At 44.3% G+C, this 14186-nt stretch overlaps 1 protein-coding gene across 1 annotated transcript in view; it reads left to right on the top strand.

Moving 5' to 3' along the window:
- ece2a (endothelin converting enzyme 2a) overlaps nt 1-13703 on the top strand; it is a 64299-nt gene extending 50596 nt beyond the window's left edge. The window contains exon 7 of the mRNA XM_079173515.1: nt 13011-13703. Within this exon, the coding sequence (XP_079029641.1) occupies nt 13011-13301 (291 nt within the window). The 3' untranslated portion in view covers nt 13302-13703. The remainder of the gene's footprint in view (nt 1-13010) is intronic.
- The last annotated feature ends 483 nt before the right edge of the window (nt 13704-14186 follow it).

The following is a 14186-nucleotide window of genomic DNA, read 5'->3' as shown; positions in this document are numbered from 1 at the left end:
ACTTTTAAGATTCCTGAATCTCCATTAATACAGCGTTTAAAACAATTAAATCCATGTCCATTGTGTTCACCATACATCAAATCAAATGCTGACCCACCTGCAGAATTCCAATGTGTCCATCCATAATCTGTGATATTTCCCTTTTCTCCACTCTCTTCCTCTCCTCTATCCTATAAAATCTTCAATTGCATGTCTCTCTGAGCCTCTGCGTCGTGTATAGAGCGACATCCAAGGGCTTGAAATAACTGTACCACTTGCCAAATGATGCAATTATACAGAAAAAGCAAAAAATTGGACTTGGCTTTTATGTCGCTTTAGATTTAGAAATAGACGGGAGGAAAAGAGATAACAGCAGGGCGTTTTTGGTAGACAAAGCTACTCACGTGTAAAGGGAGGGAGGGCGGGGGGGGGGGTGGGGAGATGTGTTCCTGTCTTACATGTTCAGAGCCGTTCTAACGCTCCACAGTGCCTCCACTCTGGAACCACTGTATGTGGTCATTTTGCTCTGACATGTACAGTATGGATATTACAATGACAGCCCAGGCCGTGTGACCGTCCCTGTCTGCTGTGGGTTTTGTTTGTAGCCAGATTATTGCTCCCAATATTTAATTATGAAAAACAACAGCCCGGGGCCGCGTCGGATCTTCACAAAACAATCACAGCTTCTCGAATCCAAGTTGCTCATCCAGTCCTCGATCAGACGGAGAGCGACGGAAGAGACAGACAGAGGGGCCTGGAGAGAGAAAAAAAAAGAAAAAGAGTGACGGATAAGCAGAGCACAAACAAACAGAAGGTGCGACAGTGTGATGGAGAGACCGTGTTACGCCTGCTGCTGCCGAGGTGGCATCAGCTCCTGCTACTACCGAAATGTTTTGCATTACCTGCACCGATGTGCACAAACGAGTCGGCCGCATCAGAACTGCAAATGAAAACTTGTATTGCATGGAAAGTTGAATACTCTTTTTTTTTTTTTTCCCCCAGTCGAAGCAGCGCTTTATATCAGAGGGTGGAGGGTGTGAGGGACCTAAGTGGGCGAGCTTCAGCCCGCCCCCTCTACTGCTCTGCAGCCGACCTGGTTTGAGGCACGTGAGGAGACGCCGCTGTAGCAGTCTACAAACTGCACGTTCTGCCTACAGGATCCACTGCTGCCACAGAAATAGCTCCAAAAATAATAGCAACAGTTCAGCGGTACTCGGCACTATTGAGGGCACTATTGAGTGTCTGTTAAATTGAATGTGACATTTTAAGGTTGGACAAAGCAGCTCAGTGAGCATTGGGTTCTTTGCTGTGGTTACTCGCTGGATGGGCCAGAAACAGTAACAAGGAATGAGGTGGATTCAATTTTTCGAGGCGTTTTTTTTTTTGTTAGGCGCTCAGTTTGTAGGCTGTTGATGATTTCTTTTTTCTTCTTTTGGTTGAGTTGTTTCGAGCTTTGATGTGCAGTGTTACTCTCCAGCTTTGATGCCGGTGGCAAGATGCAAAGGGATTTGTTCAGTCCCCTTTGGGATTAGCTCTGGGAAAAGCACTCTTGATGTTGTTTGTCATTACTTTCCATAGAAATCAGGCTAACATGCAGTGGTGAAAATATGCAGTCAATCATACTAAAGTCATATCAGATACACGCTACTTACATCACAATCTGATTTTAAATTCAATTTGATGTTCTTGTGACTTTGCATGTGTTAGTCTATTAACTGTAATGTATACTTTCCATTACTACTAACCATTAGATCATAGGTTTACAAACCCCGATTAACATTTTGGGATTTTATCACTGTGCCACACACGTTTATATGGATCCTCTCAAGAACAGAGGAGCTGGATACAAGTTAAGGGAAGTAACTAAATTGGAATTCTCCAGTTACTGGAAACATATCACAGTTTGTTCTTGGTTTGCTCAAGAGAGGACTGAGAGTTTACAAAGTTACATAAGTTATCAAAAATCAATAGCACAGCTGAGGAGAGAAAGCATTTAAAGTAACACATCGAGCACCCAGCAGTGCTCTTCCTTGTTTTCTCTTTGAATTTTGAAAAAGACAAAAAATAAATGATTTATTTGTTTTTAAATCCAACAATAAACAAGTTGTGACGGTGATACAGAGTTAAATCTATGCTTCATGAATTTTCGTCTAATTACAAATATCTGTATTTGGGCCTCAGGTGCATCTTCAGTGTCAAGTGCCTCTCGGGTTTTCCCACAAAACTGCTGTTTTCCAAAATGAACCCGATTCATAACCTGGTTGATAATCAGTCAGTAGCGGTATCTTGTTTTTGATCCCCAAACAACACACGACACCTTGTGTCGTTGTGTTATCGTATGAATAGATGATAATGATTGCCCCAGGTTTTGATTTATTCAAATGTTTTCTCATTATTGATTTAAGCGGTTTTGAAACTCATCATACACGCACACATCCATACATTCAGTGGTTGTTGTTGCCCTTGATGAGAGTTCTCAGTAGTTTTAAGTGTGTCCATATTGACTAATGGGTCATTCTAACTTTGCATTCGCCACTTGTGTTGCAGAGATTCAAGAAACAAAACACATCCATTGGAAAAACAATCTGTATTGGAGAAAGCGGCGTGAGCCATATTTCCTCACCACAGTAATCATAGAAATTAGCCCCATGGATTAGCTATTGCTAACTGCATAGGGATCTACTGCGGAGGCTTGAAGGCTAACCAAGCCAGCTGCGTATTAATCTGCACACACAGGTTTGTTTAAATGTGGGTTGCTGTTGTTTTAGCACGTGAGGATACGAGACTGCATCCACCAGCAGTTCCGTATACAAAGTACAGTGGAAGCCATTCAAGCATTGTGCTATGTGTGTGTTCACACTGTAAGCTTTGTGTTTGGATCATTATTAGTTACTCTTGGTTGTGTACTATAGGTCCTGATGCTGCAGTACAACAGGCAGGGAATTCCTCTGGCTGTTAAATATGTATTAAAGCCTCATTGGCGGTGACTCAGTCCCACTCCAGTCACTTCGACATCAACTCCTACGGCCACTGCTGCTTTACGCTCACTGCGGGAGCTCAGTCCACCCAGGTGGAAGTAGAAAAACACCGTGAGTCAGCGTGGGGCATCCCAGAACTGCCCTGCTCAATGCCTCAGCTGGATTTCAGAGTGGAGCCAAGTCTCTTTTGGAGCCTTCCAACGTCCAGTAAATGTTGTGTACCTCGGGGCAGACTCTGTTCTATGGCTTGTAGGTAAGTGTGTTGTGGTCTGACATTGGGCAGATTTAGATATTTATCAGTTAAGCGTGAGGAAAACGAATATGCACCTGCACACCCACACAGATGTCTTTGACTACTCCGAGTGGGAGGAGCTCTGTTGAGAATTACACATAACTCTATGCGCCAATATAAATGATGATGAAATGAAAGTTGTCCTGCCCTAACAGGCAATTGAGGTGTCCAGTAAGCCCGGTAAAGAATACATCTCTTTTTATAGCTTGTAGTCTGCACTTCCAACTAGCATTTTCTGCCCCTCTCGTGCTCTGTAGTCCCCTACTGCTTTAATGTGGATCCAGTTCCTCCTCTCCCGCCCTCACATACAGTACAGTCACACTACACTGGGCCCGAACCCATCACTTGTTCCCCTGAGTCTGCAGCTCTTAACTGCCTGACTGCGAGGGGCTCTAACACTTGCTGTATAATGAGACAGTAGCAGCACAGTTAAAGAGCAGTTTGATGATCTAGTATTTAATGAGTCTCGGCCCGGTTTTGTGTGAAGAGCAAGAGCTGCTTTATAATTTTGGCAGTATAACTGGAGAAGGACAAGAGCGCTGTCTTACTGCACATCGGCACAGAGTTGGGAGTTAATTGAAGTGTTACCCGGATAAGGGGGCAATTCTAAGATTTGAACGCCCGTTATATAGGCTCTCGTACAGGCCGGGAGTTAGGGGACATATTCTGTCATTTGTAAACCTTCTCATGGATCAAACCTGTGACTGGTTGTCTTAGCCCATTTGATTTAACCCATGTATACTTCACATTGCTGCTACTGTTGTGTGTTAAGGTTTTGAGTCTATTTCCTCCCCCCTCCGGACAATCAGTGCTTTCCTTTTTAATTTGCATGCGGCGTTAAAATCAATTCACACTCTTGAAACTCGCTGGAGTTGTGAAAACCATCCATCACGTCTGCAACGTTTGTGACAAAATGACATTATCGTCCCTGTGACCCAGCAGAAGCTTTTCAACAAAAACAGTCACCTTGCAAACATGATCGACACCGCTGTAGTTTACGCAGTATGTCATCAAAACACTGTTGAAATGTTAATATTTGACCAAGAACAAAATACAAACTGTTGTCCAGAAGAGACTCCATGCTGACCAATGGAACGCTTGCAGCCTTTGACACTAATTGGCTCCTTCTGTGTTGTGGCGCCTTCATACACAGCTGCCAGCCTTGACAAATAGTATAAGTTTAAATCCTAATATGGTTTTAAAATGTAACACATTTAGTTTAGGAACAATCAACTGAGGCTGCAGTTATATGTTATGGATATCACAATCACAAATAGATGAGCCGCCTTGCTTCTTTTTTTTTGCACCCAAACTTCAAGAATAAATTAGCTGAAGTTGTTTATTATTTTATATCTTTTCTTTTTTTTTTTTTTGGCAGGTTGTTATGGAAACTGGCCCGCCCACGTCTGCAGCAGTGCTGTGCTGTACAAAAGTGTTTTCTACCTCTAATTCTCTCCACAGTCACTCAGTAAATAGTTTTACTGTTATTATTCAGCACAACTTGCATACGGCAAAACAAACTGACTCTAGAAAACCATCCGTGGCGATTCACGTTGTGCTCTTTGGAGCCGGTGGCGCCTCCGGAAGTTTTGTCATAGGAGCAGTCTGATGGGGCCACTGCAAATCTTGGTTGCACACCAAAAACAAAGCGATTGTATCAAGGGTGGCACCACTGTGTGCAGCCAGTACTGTGTGTGTGAACCAGTGAAGGACACAGTAAATGTACCAGTGTCCTCTAAACCAATCATGATAAATTGACCTGTTACTCTTATTCTGTCCGACAAGCAGCAGCTCAAATGAATCGGTTTCCCTCAGCGGGCCGGAGTGAACCTTCCCCCTCTCTTACCTCTTCAGGGGTCAAGTAAAGACAACTTACTCGCTGCACTCAGGAGTGAATGTGTCTCTCCATGATGATAGGGTGCTAGGTTTTGTTTTGTTTTTATTAGTCAAGCCAGCGAGGAAAAGCAAAGGAGAACTTTTGCTTTGTCGTAAGATGACTCACTGAGAGGTCTCCAGTGGGGGAAGAGTCACAGAGGCAGTGAGTGCCAGTACAAAAATGGAAGGTAATGACAGTAAAGGGTTTAAAAAGAAACTGAAGTAAAACAGTTTTCAACCTGTTGGACGCTGTACAGCAGTACAGTATTCCAGACAAAAGGAGTTACAGTATAAGTCGTTTAAGGAATTCAAACAGATGATTAACGATCAACTATTACCCCACTTTCGGGTAATAGTTTGAATTTGTGACGGCCCTCAGAGCTACCTCGGTAGTATCAAAGTGTTTCAGGTGTCAATTTTGTGTCATGTAACATTGAGTTGGTTTCAGTTTTAGTGGCTCCCCGCGCTGCTGGCCCATTGACTGGACAGGACTGTGTTAGTGGGCTTCTGGAACTTCCTCCCAGCTGCCCCCCCCCCTTCCCCATCCCACAGGAGACCCCTTCAGCAGCCAGACACACTGGCCCACTTTTCTTCCCTTTCTGCCTCCTTCCTGCTCTGCTTCTCTTCTTGTGTCTCGCCCTGCGTCTCCAGCTGCTGCCAAGCGCTTTATCTCCGACTCGCCAAGCTTAGGCTTTATTGAAGTAGTCGTTTACGTATTGGCTCTTGAATCTATCCATAATGTCTATCTGTATTGATTGACTTTTTCATTTCTGTCCAAGCAGTTAAATGTGCATTGTCAGTTTATGGCTAAAAACTAATCATATAAAGTAGCACAACATTAGCTGCGGTGTAAGTTGTTAGCGGCAAGTGTTGCTAAAGAGGGAATGGCTGCAATAAACTAATTACCCAACCGCTGCTGATGCTAGTCTACCCACAAGAACTTAATGGATAATTACATATAAGTGCAAGCAAGGGCTTGATAAGTGTAATAAGTGTCCTGGGCTTTAAAAGGTAGCGTTTGATTTAGAGACGGAGGGAAACGGAGGTGCAGAGGGAGCGAAAGGGAGCCAGCCAAAAAGAGGGGAACACCCTCTCTCCTTTCACTCTTCCTGCGTCGAAGCCAAACGTGTCACTGTACCAGCTGCTCACGTTTTGCTCCAGTTCCTCTGCGGTTTCACGATTTTTTGAAGAAAAAAAACTGTTCTGAAAGGCAGATGAATTTATTAATTACACATTCGCGAACTCTCTGCCTTTCCCATCCAGTACAAAGTGTTTCACAGAGTCTGCATCATTTTTTCGTCATACTGCACCACGAACAGCAGACATTGCTTAATTAAATTGAATATGTATTTGCAGTGAAATGCTGCTTTTTCTATCTGTGGCTGCTATCGAGTAGCGTCCGTGGATGAGGAAAGTTTTTACTCAAACTCAAATTGCTCAGACACACATACACAGGTTTGTGAGTACAGGCATTTAAAAGCAGTGCAAGGATGCTGGGAGCATGACAGTGGGCGGATGTGGGTGTCTGAAGTGTGTCTCTGTCTTTCTCCGCCGGTGTGAAAAGAAGTTCAGTAATTAAAGCCAACCTCTCTCTGGTCCCCAATGGAACGGGAAGGCAGAACGGGTGAGGAGGCTGCGAGAGGGAGTGGGAGAGATAAAGAAGAAAGGAGCGATAAAAGCCAGAGACAGTTATTTTTGATGAAAAGGGAAGAAAGGGAGGTTTTAATTTTAGCTTGGCATGCCAGATTGCCATGAGGGGAGAATGTTGGCAGCTGAATGCGAAGATGCTGATCGGTTAGACAGGTTCACGCACGGACACAGCGCACACACACTGACACTAAACGTTGCATCTCGCAGCGCGGACACGCGGTTGAAAATTTGCCCCGAAGACAAGAGTTTCCCCTCATGTTAAAGGAAATGACCAAGGCGCAGCTTTCAGTTTTATTCATGTTGAAAAAGCGCTTCGTAAACAGATCAACAGCGAACCAGTTCACAGCTACATTTATTGTAAAAAAAAAAAAAAAGAGTCCTTGTTTTTATTGAACTCCGGCATTCACCTAAAGCCAACCCGCTAATTAGGCTACTGAGAAAGACTTCTCTGACACACAGTCGTGCTTGTCTGCAGACTGAGAGCGCCTCAAATCCCCGTGAGGTGTTGGTGTTTATCTCCACTGTAAACATTGGGTGTAGTTTTCTGTCGTTGGAGCTTGTGTTCTCTTATCAGCGCTGCTCGTTATCCAAACTTCCTGGCAATCTCCTCGTCTAACGAAGGGCGTGAGTTTCTCTGTTCTGCCTGGTGTTTGTGTTTTGAGAGGTGTCTCGTTCTGACCTACATACGTTCCCCGTGACCGGCACTAAACTTTTGTCTCCATGGCAACGTGAGGTGTGAGCGGGAGGGATGCGCCTACTTGAAAGCCGGGACGCTGTCGTCTTCCTACGATCGCCCGAGCCTCCACAAGCACCACACAAACTGATTTATACCGGAGTGAATATTCACGCAGGTATCAAGCCTAGAAATCTGCATTTTTGAATCAGCGTCCGCTTTCTTCTGTAATGTCAACTCGCGCACAGGAAAGCCTTTTTTTGGGGGGTTTTGTCCTGGCAGGGCAAGGGTGGATAGATGTTGAGGGAGAAAAGAGAAAAGGTCTTTGATGTATAATTGATCTATGCAGTGGGGGGGCGGAGGTGATGGGGTGTGAGCTGGGTGAGGAGAGGGGAGGACAGGAGGGTAGAGAGAGGGAATCCAACACTCACTGTTATCCATCACTGTGCCAAGTACTGTAAGTCTTCCAGTGCGATAATGTGTCTGTATTAAAGAATACGTGTGATCACAAGTATGCATGTTTATTCTGTTGGTTTGCTCTTGTGCATATGGAGCGCCTAGACTTAGAAAAACTGCTATTATCTTTTTAAAAAGGTGTATTATTTTCTAATATATATTTTTTTGTATTTTTAAAACACGTTGCAGAGGAAGCCACTTTGCCTGTGCAGCAACAGCCCACTCGCTCAGGCAAATTTATACTCGCTTCTCCGGGGCAGATGGTGCCTTATAGCGTTTGCACATTTGGCTCTTGAAGGCAGGAGCTTGGAGGAGGAAGAAGAGACAAGAAGGGATAAAACAGGGATGGAAGAATGAAGGAAGCAAAGCAGGCTGTTGCACCCCTGGAGGGAAGAGCAGAAGAGCAGATCTGCTTTGTTGGTAGACCGTCATTGAGACCTCATTCTCTCACCCCTCCTCCCTCCCATCTTTACTCTCTTACCACCCTCCTTTTTTTTCCCCTCCTCCTTTCTCTCACCCACTCCCTCGTTGTTTCTCTGTTTCCTCAAGACATTTACACGTTTTTGCCATCCACATGTCTGGCTGCAGTGTCTGTGTGTAAGGTGAAATTGAAAGGAAGAGAAGCGGTTGATTTCAAATGGACATTACTTCAGGGAGGGGCTGCAGTGAGGGGTCTACGGGTCTACTATGAGACCAGTAAACAACCACAGAGAAGATGGGAGGGATTCTATAAACTATGAAAATATGACCTAAATAAAAAGTACACCTCCTCATCCCTTTTCTCTCTGCCCCAGTTCAAGTATTTGTTCTTACGTGCATATTTAAGGGCTGCACAGGCTGCATAGCCATGTGTGTGTGGGTGTACTTGCATATATTATACGTGTGCGTGTGTGTGTGTGTGTGTGTATACAGTGTCTCTAAAGGAGACAGTATAGGCAGGGGCCCATACATGTCTGCTGACCGGCGATAGCACTCTGTTGTTGCCTCTACCCACTGATCAGCTCTGCCTCACCCACAGGGAGGTGGGTGCACACACACACACACACATGTACCTCTGCTTGCCTCACACTAATCATCCCCCACACTAAAGCCTCCATCGTTGGTTCAGAATGGGCAAAAAAAATAACAAAACTACAATAACTTTTTAGTGGGCAAACCACAATGTTTCTTTGATTCTCACACATTTTGGATGAAACGCATTCAATGCAAGGAAGGACTGAAGGATGTTTTTTTTGGTCTTTTGAGACGGTCATTGTGTCATTGAAGGGGATCGTAGAGTTGTGAACTGTTATTGTGCATTGATCGAGAAGCATAGCAGACTACACATTAGACCCTGACCAGTTATAGCTTGCCGTTCCTTCATGACTTGGCGATCGGCAAGGAAGTGAAATGGACCAAAGTGACTGACACACTTAACCACCAGCAATAACATCATTCCTCTTTCACTTTGCCAGGTGTGCATTTGTGCTCATAAGACTGTTCTAGAGAGAAATAATGAAAGTGGTGACACACCAAAAATAGGTATCCTCTGATAATTTGATACAAGTCTTAACTCATGGTCCACCTTCTAGTTTGGTAGTTTTTAACCTCATCTCATGGTCTTTAAAAGCAAATCGAGTTGAAGAAAAGCGATGAAGGCCGTGGTTTACAGCCGGTAAGTGGACGTTGAGTTGTGTTGATGCAGGAGAATTTGAAAGACACTGTGTGCGCTTACTGCCTCAGGAGCCTCAAATGTACCTTTTCAATCTTATATGAACCCAGATTGGGTAACACGAAGGTCCTGCAGAGTGATATCACAGAGTAAGATGTGACCCCCGGCCCCCCTCTCCTCATCCGACCATCGTACCAGTTATCTCATGTACAGTATCTTTTAGGCGAACCGCAGCTCAAAGAGGAGATAAATAGGATGAATATTATTATAGCGGTCCAGTGTGAGCGGGAAGACAAAGCGATGAATGGGAGGAATTGAGGACACAGAGAAATGTCATTCTTATTGGATCGACAACTTATCTTCTCATTGACTATTGAAAAGGTCAGGCGGGGACTTGGACTGACCTATACAAAGTTAATATTTCAAAGTTTTAGACAAGTTCATTTGTTTCTCCCAGTACAAAGACTGTTACTTCTTAATTCTTAACGGGGTGATCACAGGAAGGCTAGACAACGTTCTGATAATATAACACTAAACAGTTGATCGCCACATGAAGAAATACAGTAGAATGATTGATATTACAATCTTGTTGACCATCTCAAAATGGCAGTGGGATTACCTGGAATTCCTCATGGGGATCTGAACTCCGGATCTCATGTTTCCTCTTTGTTGCAGTGCACTTGAGGCGGGTCAGGTCACTCAGACACAAGCTCCTTCCACCACACTGAATAATTCAGGAGAGGCCATGATGCAATGTGTGTGTGTGTTTTAAGTAAATCGTGTTGTGTGTATGTTGAGGAATGGTTTCAGTGGAGTGTGAGTGTGTGAAGATGGGCGCTAACGGAGTGGTTTCCTCTGCTCTTGGAGAAGCCCTGTGGCCCACTTAGGATCAGCTTACAGATGTTGGACTGAGAGGGGATTTTGAAAACTGACTCAGAGTTTTTGGGATGCTGCTCCTTCACTTGGGTGTAGCAGCCAGTGAGCCTTCCTCCACCTGTTGATTCGGTTAGAGACTCTACATCAGGCACATTTAAGATTAACACTTTGTTTGTCTGCAGCGTTCAAAGCACAGCATTACATCCGAGCAAACCTGCCACTGTCGATCCTTTATCATAGTAATGCCACCACTCTGATCTGTGGGTGGATGATTAGCATAGAGCTGCCAGAGCTGTTGTCGTAGTACGCATGCTGATATACATACAGAATATGTATAAATATGACTCACCACACACTTGAGCGTGAGAATCTCGGTCAGCAATGTATCCTGAGAAACCCATGGTGTGAGGTGTGTGGGGGGGGGGGGGTAATGTCTGTGTCAAGCTTGTTTAAAATGTCCTTAAATAACGGGAGTTTAGTGTTCAAGCCGTCCTCCAGCTGCCGGCCCAGCTGACAAGCCGTGGCGGTTATGGCCGAGGTGTTTTCTATAGTTCAGTGTCGTCTTGGGTTGCAGTGACGTCAGTCCTCTAATCAGCGGTGACATAAGGGGTCTGGAGTTACACCGCACAGGTACAAAGTGTGCACCCATACATCTCAGTGTCATGCATAATGGCTGAAGGGTGAGGTCAGGATGATGCACTTTATCTCCCACTTCGGTCTCCTCACTCACCAAAGCCTCCGGAGGGCCCCACCTGTACTGTACTTTGACTTTTGTTCCAGCAATGTGCTCATCGAAAGGGTAAAAAGAAGATCAGTTCTACTGAGCATTTGTGCCTCTTTTAGCTCAATATCTTTTGTTCTATAGCACACGTTAGGTACTGTACTGTACGAGGACTCGTTGAGGCTTCTTCAGCCCAAACATTTGAGGTGGGTTAACAGTTAGCCTAGCCCTGTCACAAGCAACACGATAAGCCTTTCAACAACTTCGAAGCTGTGTTGTATCTTCTGTATGTTGCTCCATTTTTCTTTTGTGATTGTCATGGCTTCAATTCTGAATTCTGCCAACTCTCTCTGCCATGTTTTTGTCGGGCACTTCTTAATGTAGATCACTCTACGCTTCAGCCTCCCATCGCTGTGCATTTTATTACTCATTTCATCCCATATTCAACGACCCCTCCACCCTTCCTCTGGTTTTTCCTCCGTGTCACAGTGGAGAGTGAATAATTCATGTTCGAGCTGCTCGCTGGTGGAGATGAATCATGTGAGAAGAGCAGGATACACGTGCTCGTCTCAGAGCGACTCTTCTCTCCGAGGATCCCAGGACAGCGTGGGGGGAGGGGGGGGGGGGGGGCACTTTGCTCTTCCACAGCTTTATAGACCACAACTCTACCCCGTCCTACAGGACATTACCGTCCCAGCTTTCATGAAAGTCACACGTGAGCTTCACGCTAGTTCCTCTGCCTTCAAAGCTCAGCCATCCACTGAGACCGAGCAGCAGCTTCTCACTATACATACTTTATCTACAGTCTATGGCATTAGCTCATAAATGATGTCTTGAGACAACATGTTTATATTTAGTTCACTGATCCCATGGAACAATAAATGTCCATGTAGTGGTGATTCCTAATATAATATTTCAAATTACCAATAGAGACGCCCTAAAAAATGTTTTGCAAGTCTCAAGTCCCAAGTCAAGACCACCTAGTCCCATGTGAAGTCTAAGTCTACTTTACTGCTGGCCTCCAACGTCAGGGAGCTAACATTAGAAACAGCTGATTGTTGTTTTAAAAGACAACCTTTTAGGCTACCAAAATCTTGACTACAACAATTGTCTTGCCATGCTAATAGTGTTGAGGGCTCATTTATTTCATATTTTCAAATGGTGCCGCTAAATGCTAGCGAATAGAAGCTTAATCCATAACTGGTCAGAGAACATTGTTAGCCTTCACTCACCTCTCCTTAAATGTTGAAAGTCGTTGCATCTCTCCGCTTTTTTTAGCCACATGTTTTGAATGTTGCCATGTGTTTTTTGTTTGAGCAATGCATGCAATGAGAGAATATGTGACCATATGTTGACCCAGTCTACATGTTTGATGAATGAAACACAAAAAGTGTGTTGCTCACTGCTCTGCAGACTCTGTTCCCTCTCTCCCACACACACCTTTTGTCTCTGGAGAAACTCCCTGCCTGAACCAAACTAAATGTGTCTCTGCATGCATGTGTTTCTGTCAATTTCCACATTCTGTGTGTGTGTGTGTGTGTACTCGTATTTGCCTGAGCTCTGCAGTTCTCTCAAGCTAACTGTGTCCTGATGCACACGTGCATCTCACACGAAGGATCGACACACTGGTGTGTTGATGGACCCAGAACAAGAATTATTCATATAGAGGGACTCTCACAGTTTTCCTACAGTCACACCATGTTATCAGATCGCATGGCTGAACAGCCAGCACTGCGGACTGAAAATCTCCATGCTTAACATTTGCTCTGGCTTACAGCGACGCAGTGCCATGAGTGTGTGGGTCTTGTTAGTAGGGCTTCTAATACTCTTCCTCTCCTCTTTCTTCATTCTTCTTCCAGGTTAGACGCTGCTTGAAGCCTGGAGGACGATTTGTCTCTATAACCTTCGCCTCACCCCTCTTCAGGAAACGCCTCTATGCTCGCACAGAGTACAACTGGTCGATTAAGAAGTATGGTTACGGCGAAGGCTTTGAATATTTCGTGTACGTCATGACCAAAGGAGAGGAGCTAAGCCCAGAAGATGCAGCTCTCGAGAAAAAGCTACTGGAGGACACCAAATCCCCGCCTACCACGATTGTCACAATGCAAACTAAAGATGAGGAAGACTTCCTGTTTAATATTGAATTCTAGGAACAGATTAACTCTGAGATTTATGAGTAAGCTCTATACTGTGACAATGACCAAAGAAACTCAAACTTCTCCAGAAACGGCCTTCGTGACCTGACAATTTCTGCCTTACAGTTATGTAATTTTATAAGAATGAACTGTTGTGTATTTTTAGTTGCGGTTTATGTTGGGCACAGATGTTCATATAGGCTTCTGTGAGGATGGATTGTTTTATTCAGGATTTAGACCATGCACCACCAGCCACACTCGACACAAATAAAATACAAATAATGTTCTGTCACAATAGCGAATAGTGGCCAAAGATACATACAAAACAATGTGGTGAATTCACCATAATTTGTTACATTTCCAAAGAAGAATTGGAAACAGTAGCATAATAATCATGTTTGAGACGAATCAAAAGAAACTGTGGTATTTATTTAGACTATTTACAACAGTCACACACTTGTATTGGTCATTCATTCAGTTTGTGATTACTGTGGAGTCATTTGTACTCGTGTCTAACTATGACTCATCATGTTTCTGTCTGTGTCATAGTTTTCAGAAGCTGCTACCATCAGCTTCTGTTGTAGCGCAGGTCATAATAGAAAACCTTTAACTTTGAAAAAACTATTTTACATCCCAGTGTTCTTAATTGTTCTGCCTGTCCAGCCTCTGCTTCTATGGTGCCGCACAAGTCTGCCCATGTGGCAACATTTGCAAGACAAACTGGCACGTCTAGACACGGTACATAACAGCAGCGCTGACCTGCATGTTCAGTCGGTGTTAAAGTCTATTTATATGTCAATCGATTTCTCCCCTTCTGGGTTGTCTGCATCTGGACCATGTCTGCTTTAGACTCCAAACAAAAGCTGCTAATGGAGGCATGCAGAGTTTGAAACCAGCCAG

The sequence above is a fragment of the Pholis gunnellus genome (assembly GCF_910591455.1).
Source record: "Pholis gunnellus genome assembly, chromosome: 14".
NCBI lineage: Eukaryota > Metazoa > Chordata > Actinopteri > Perciformes > Pholidae > Pholis > Pholis gunnellus.
The sequence above is the reverse complement of the archived record's forward strand: the minus strand, read 5'-3'. Positions and strand labels throughout refer to the sequence as shown.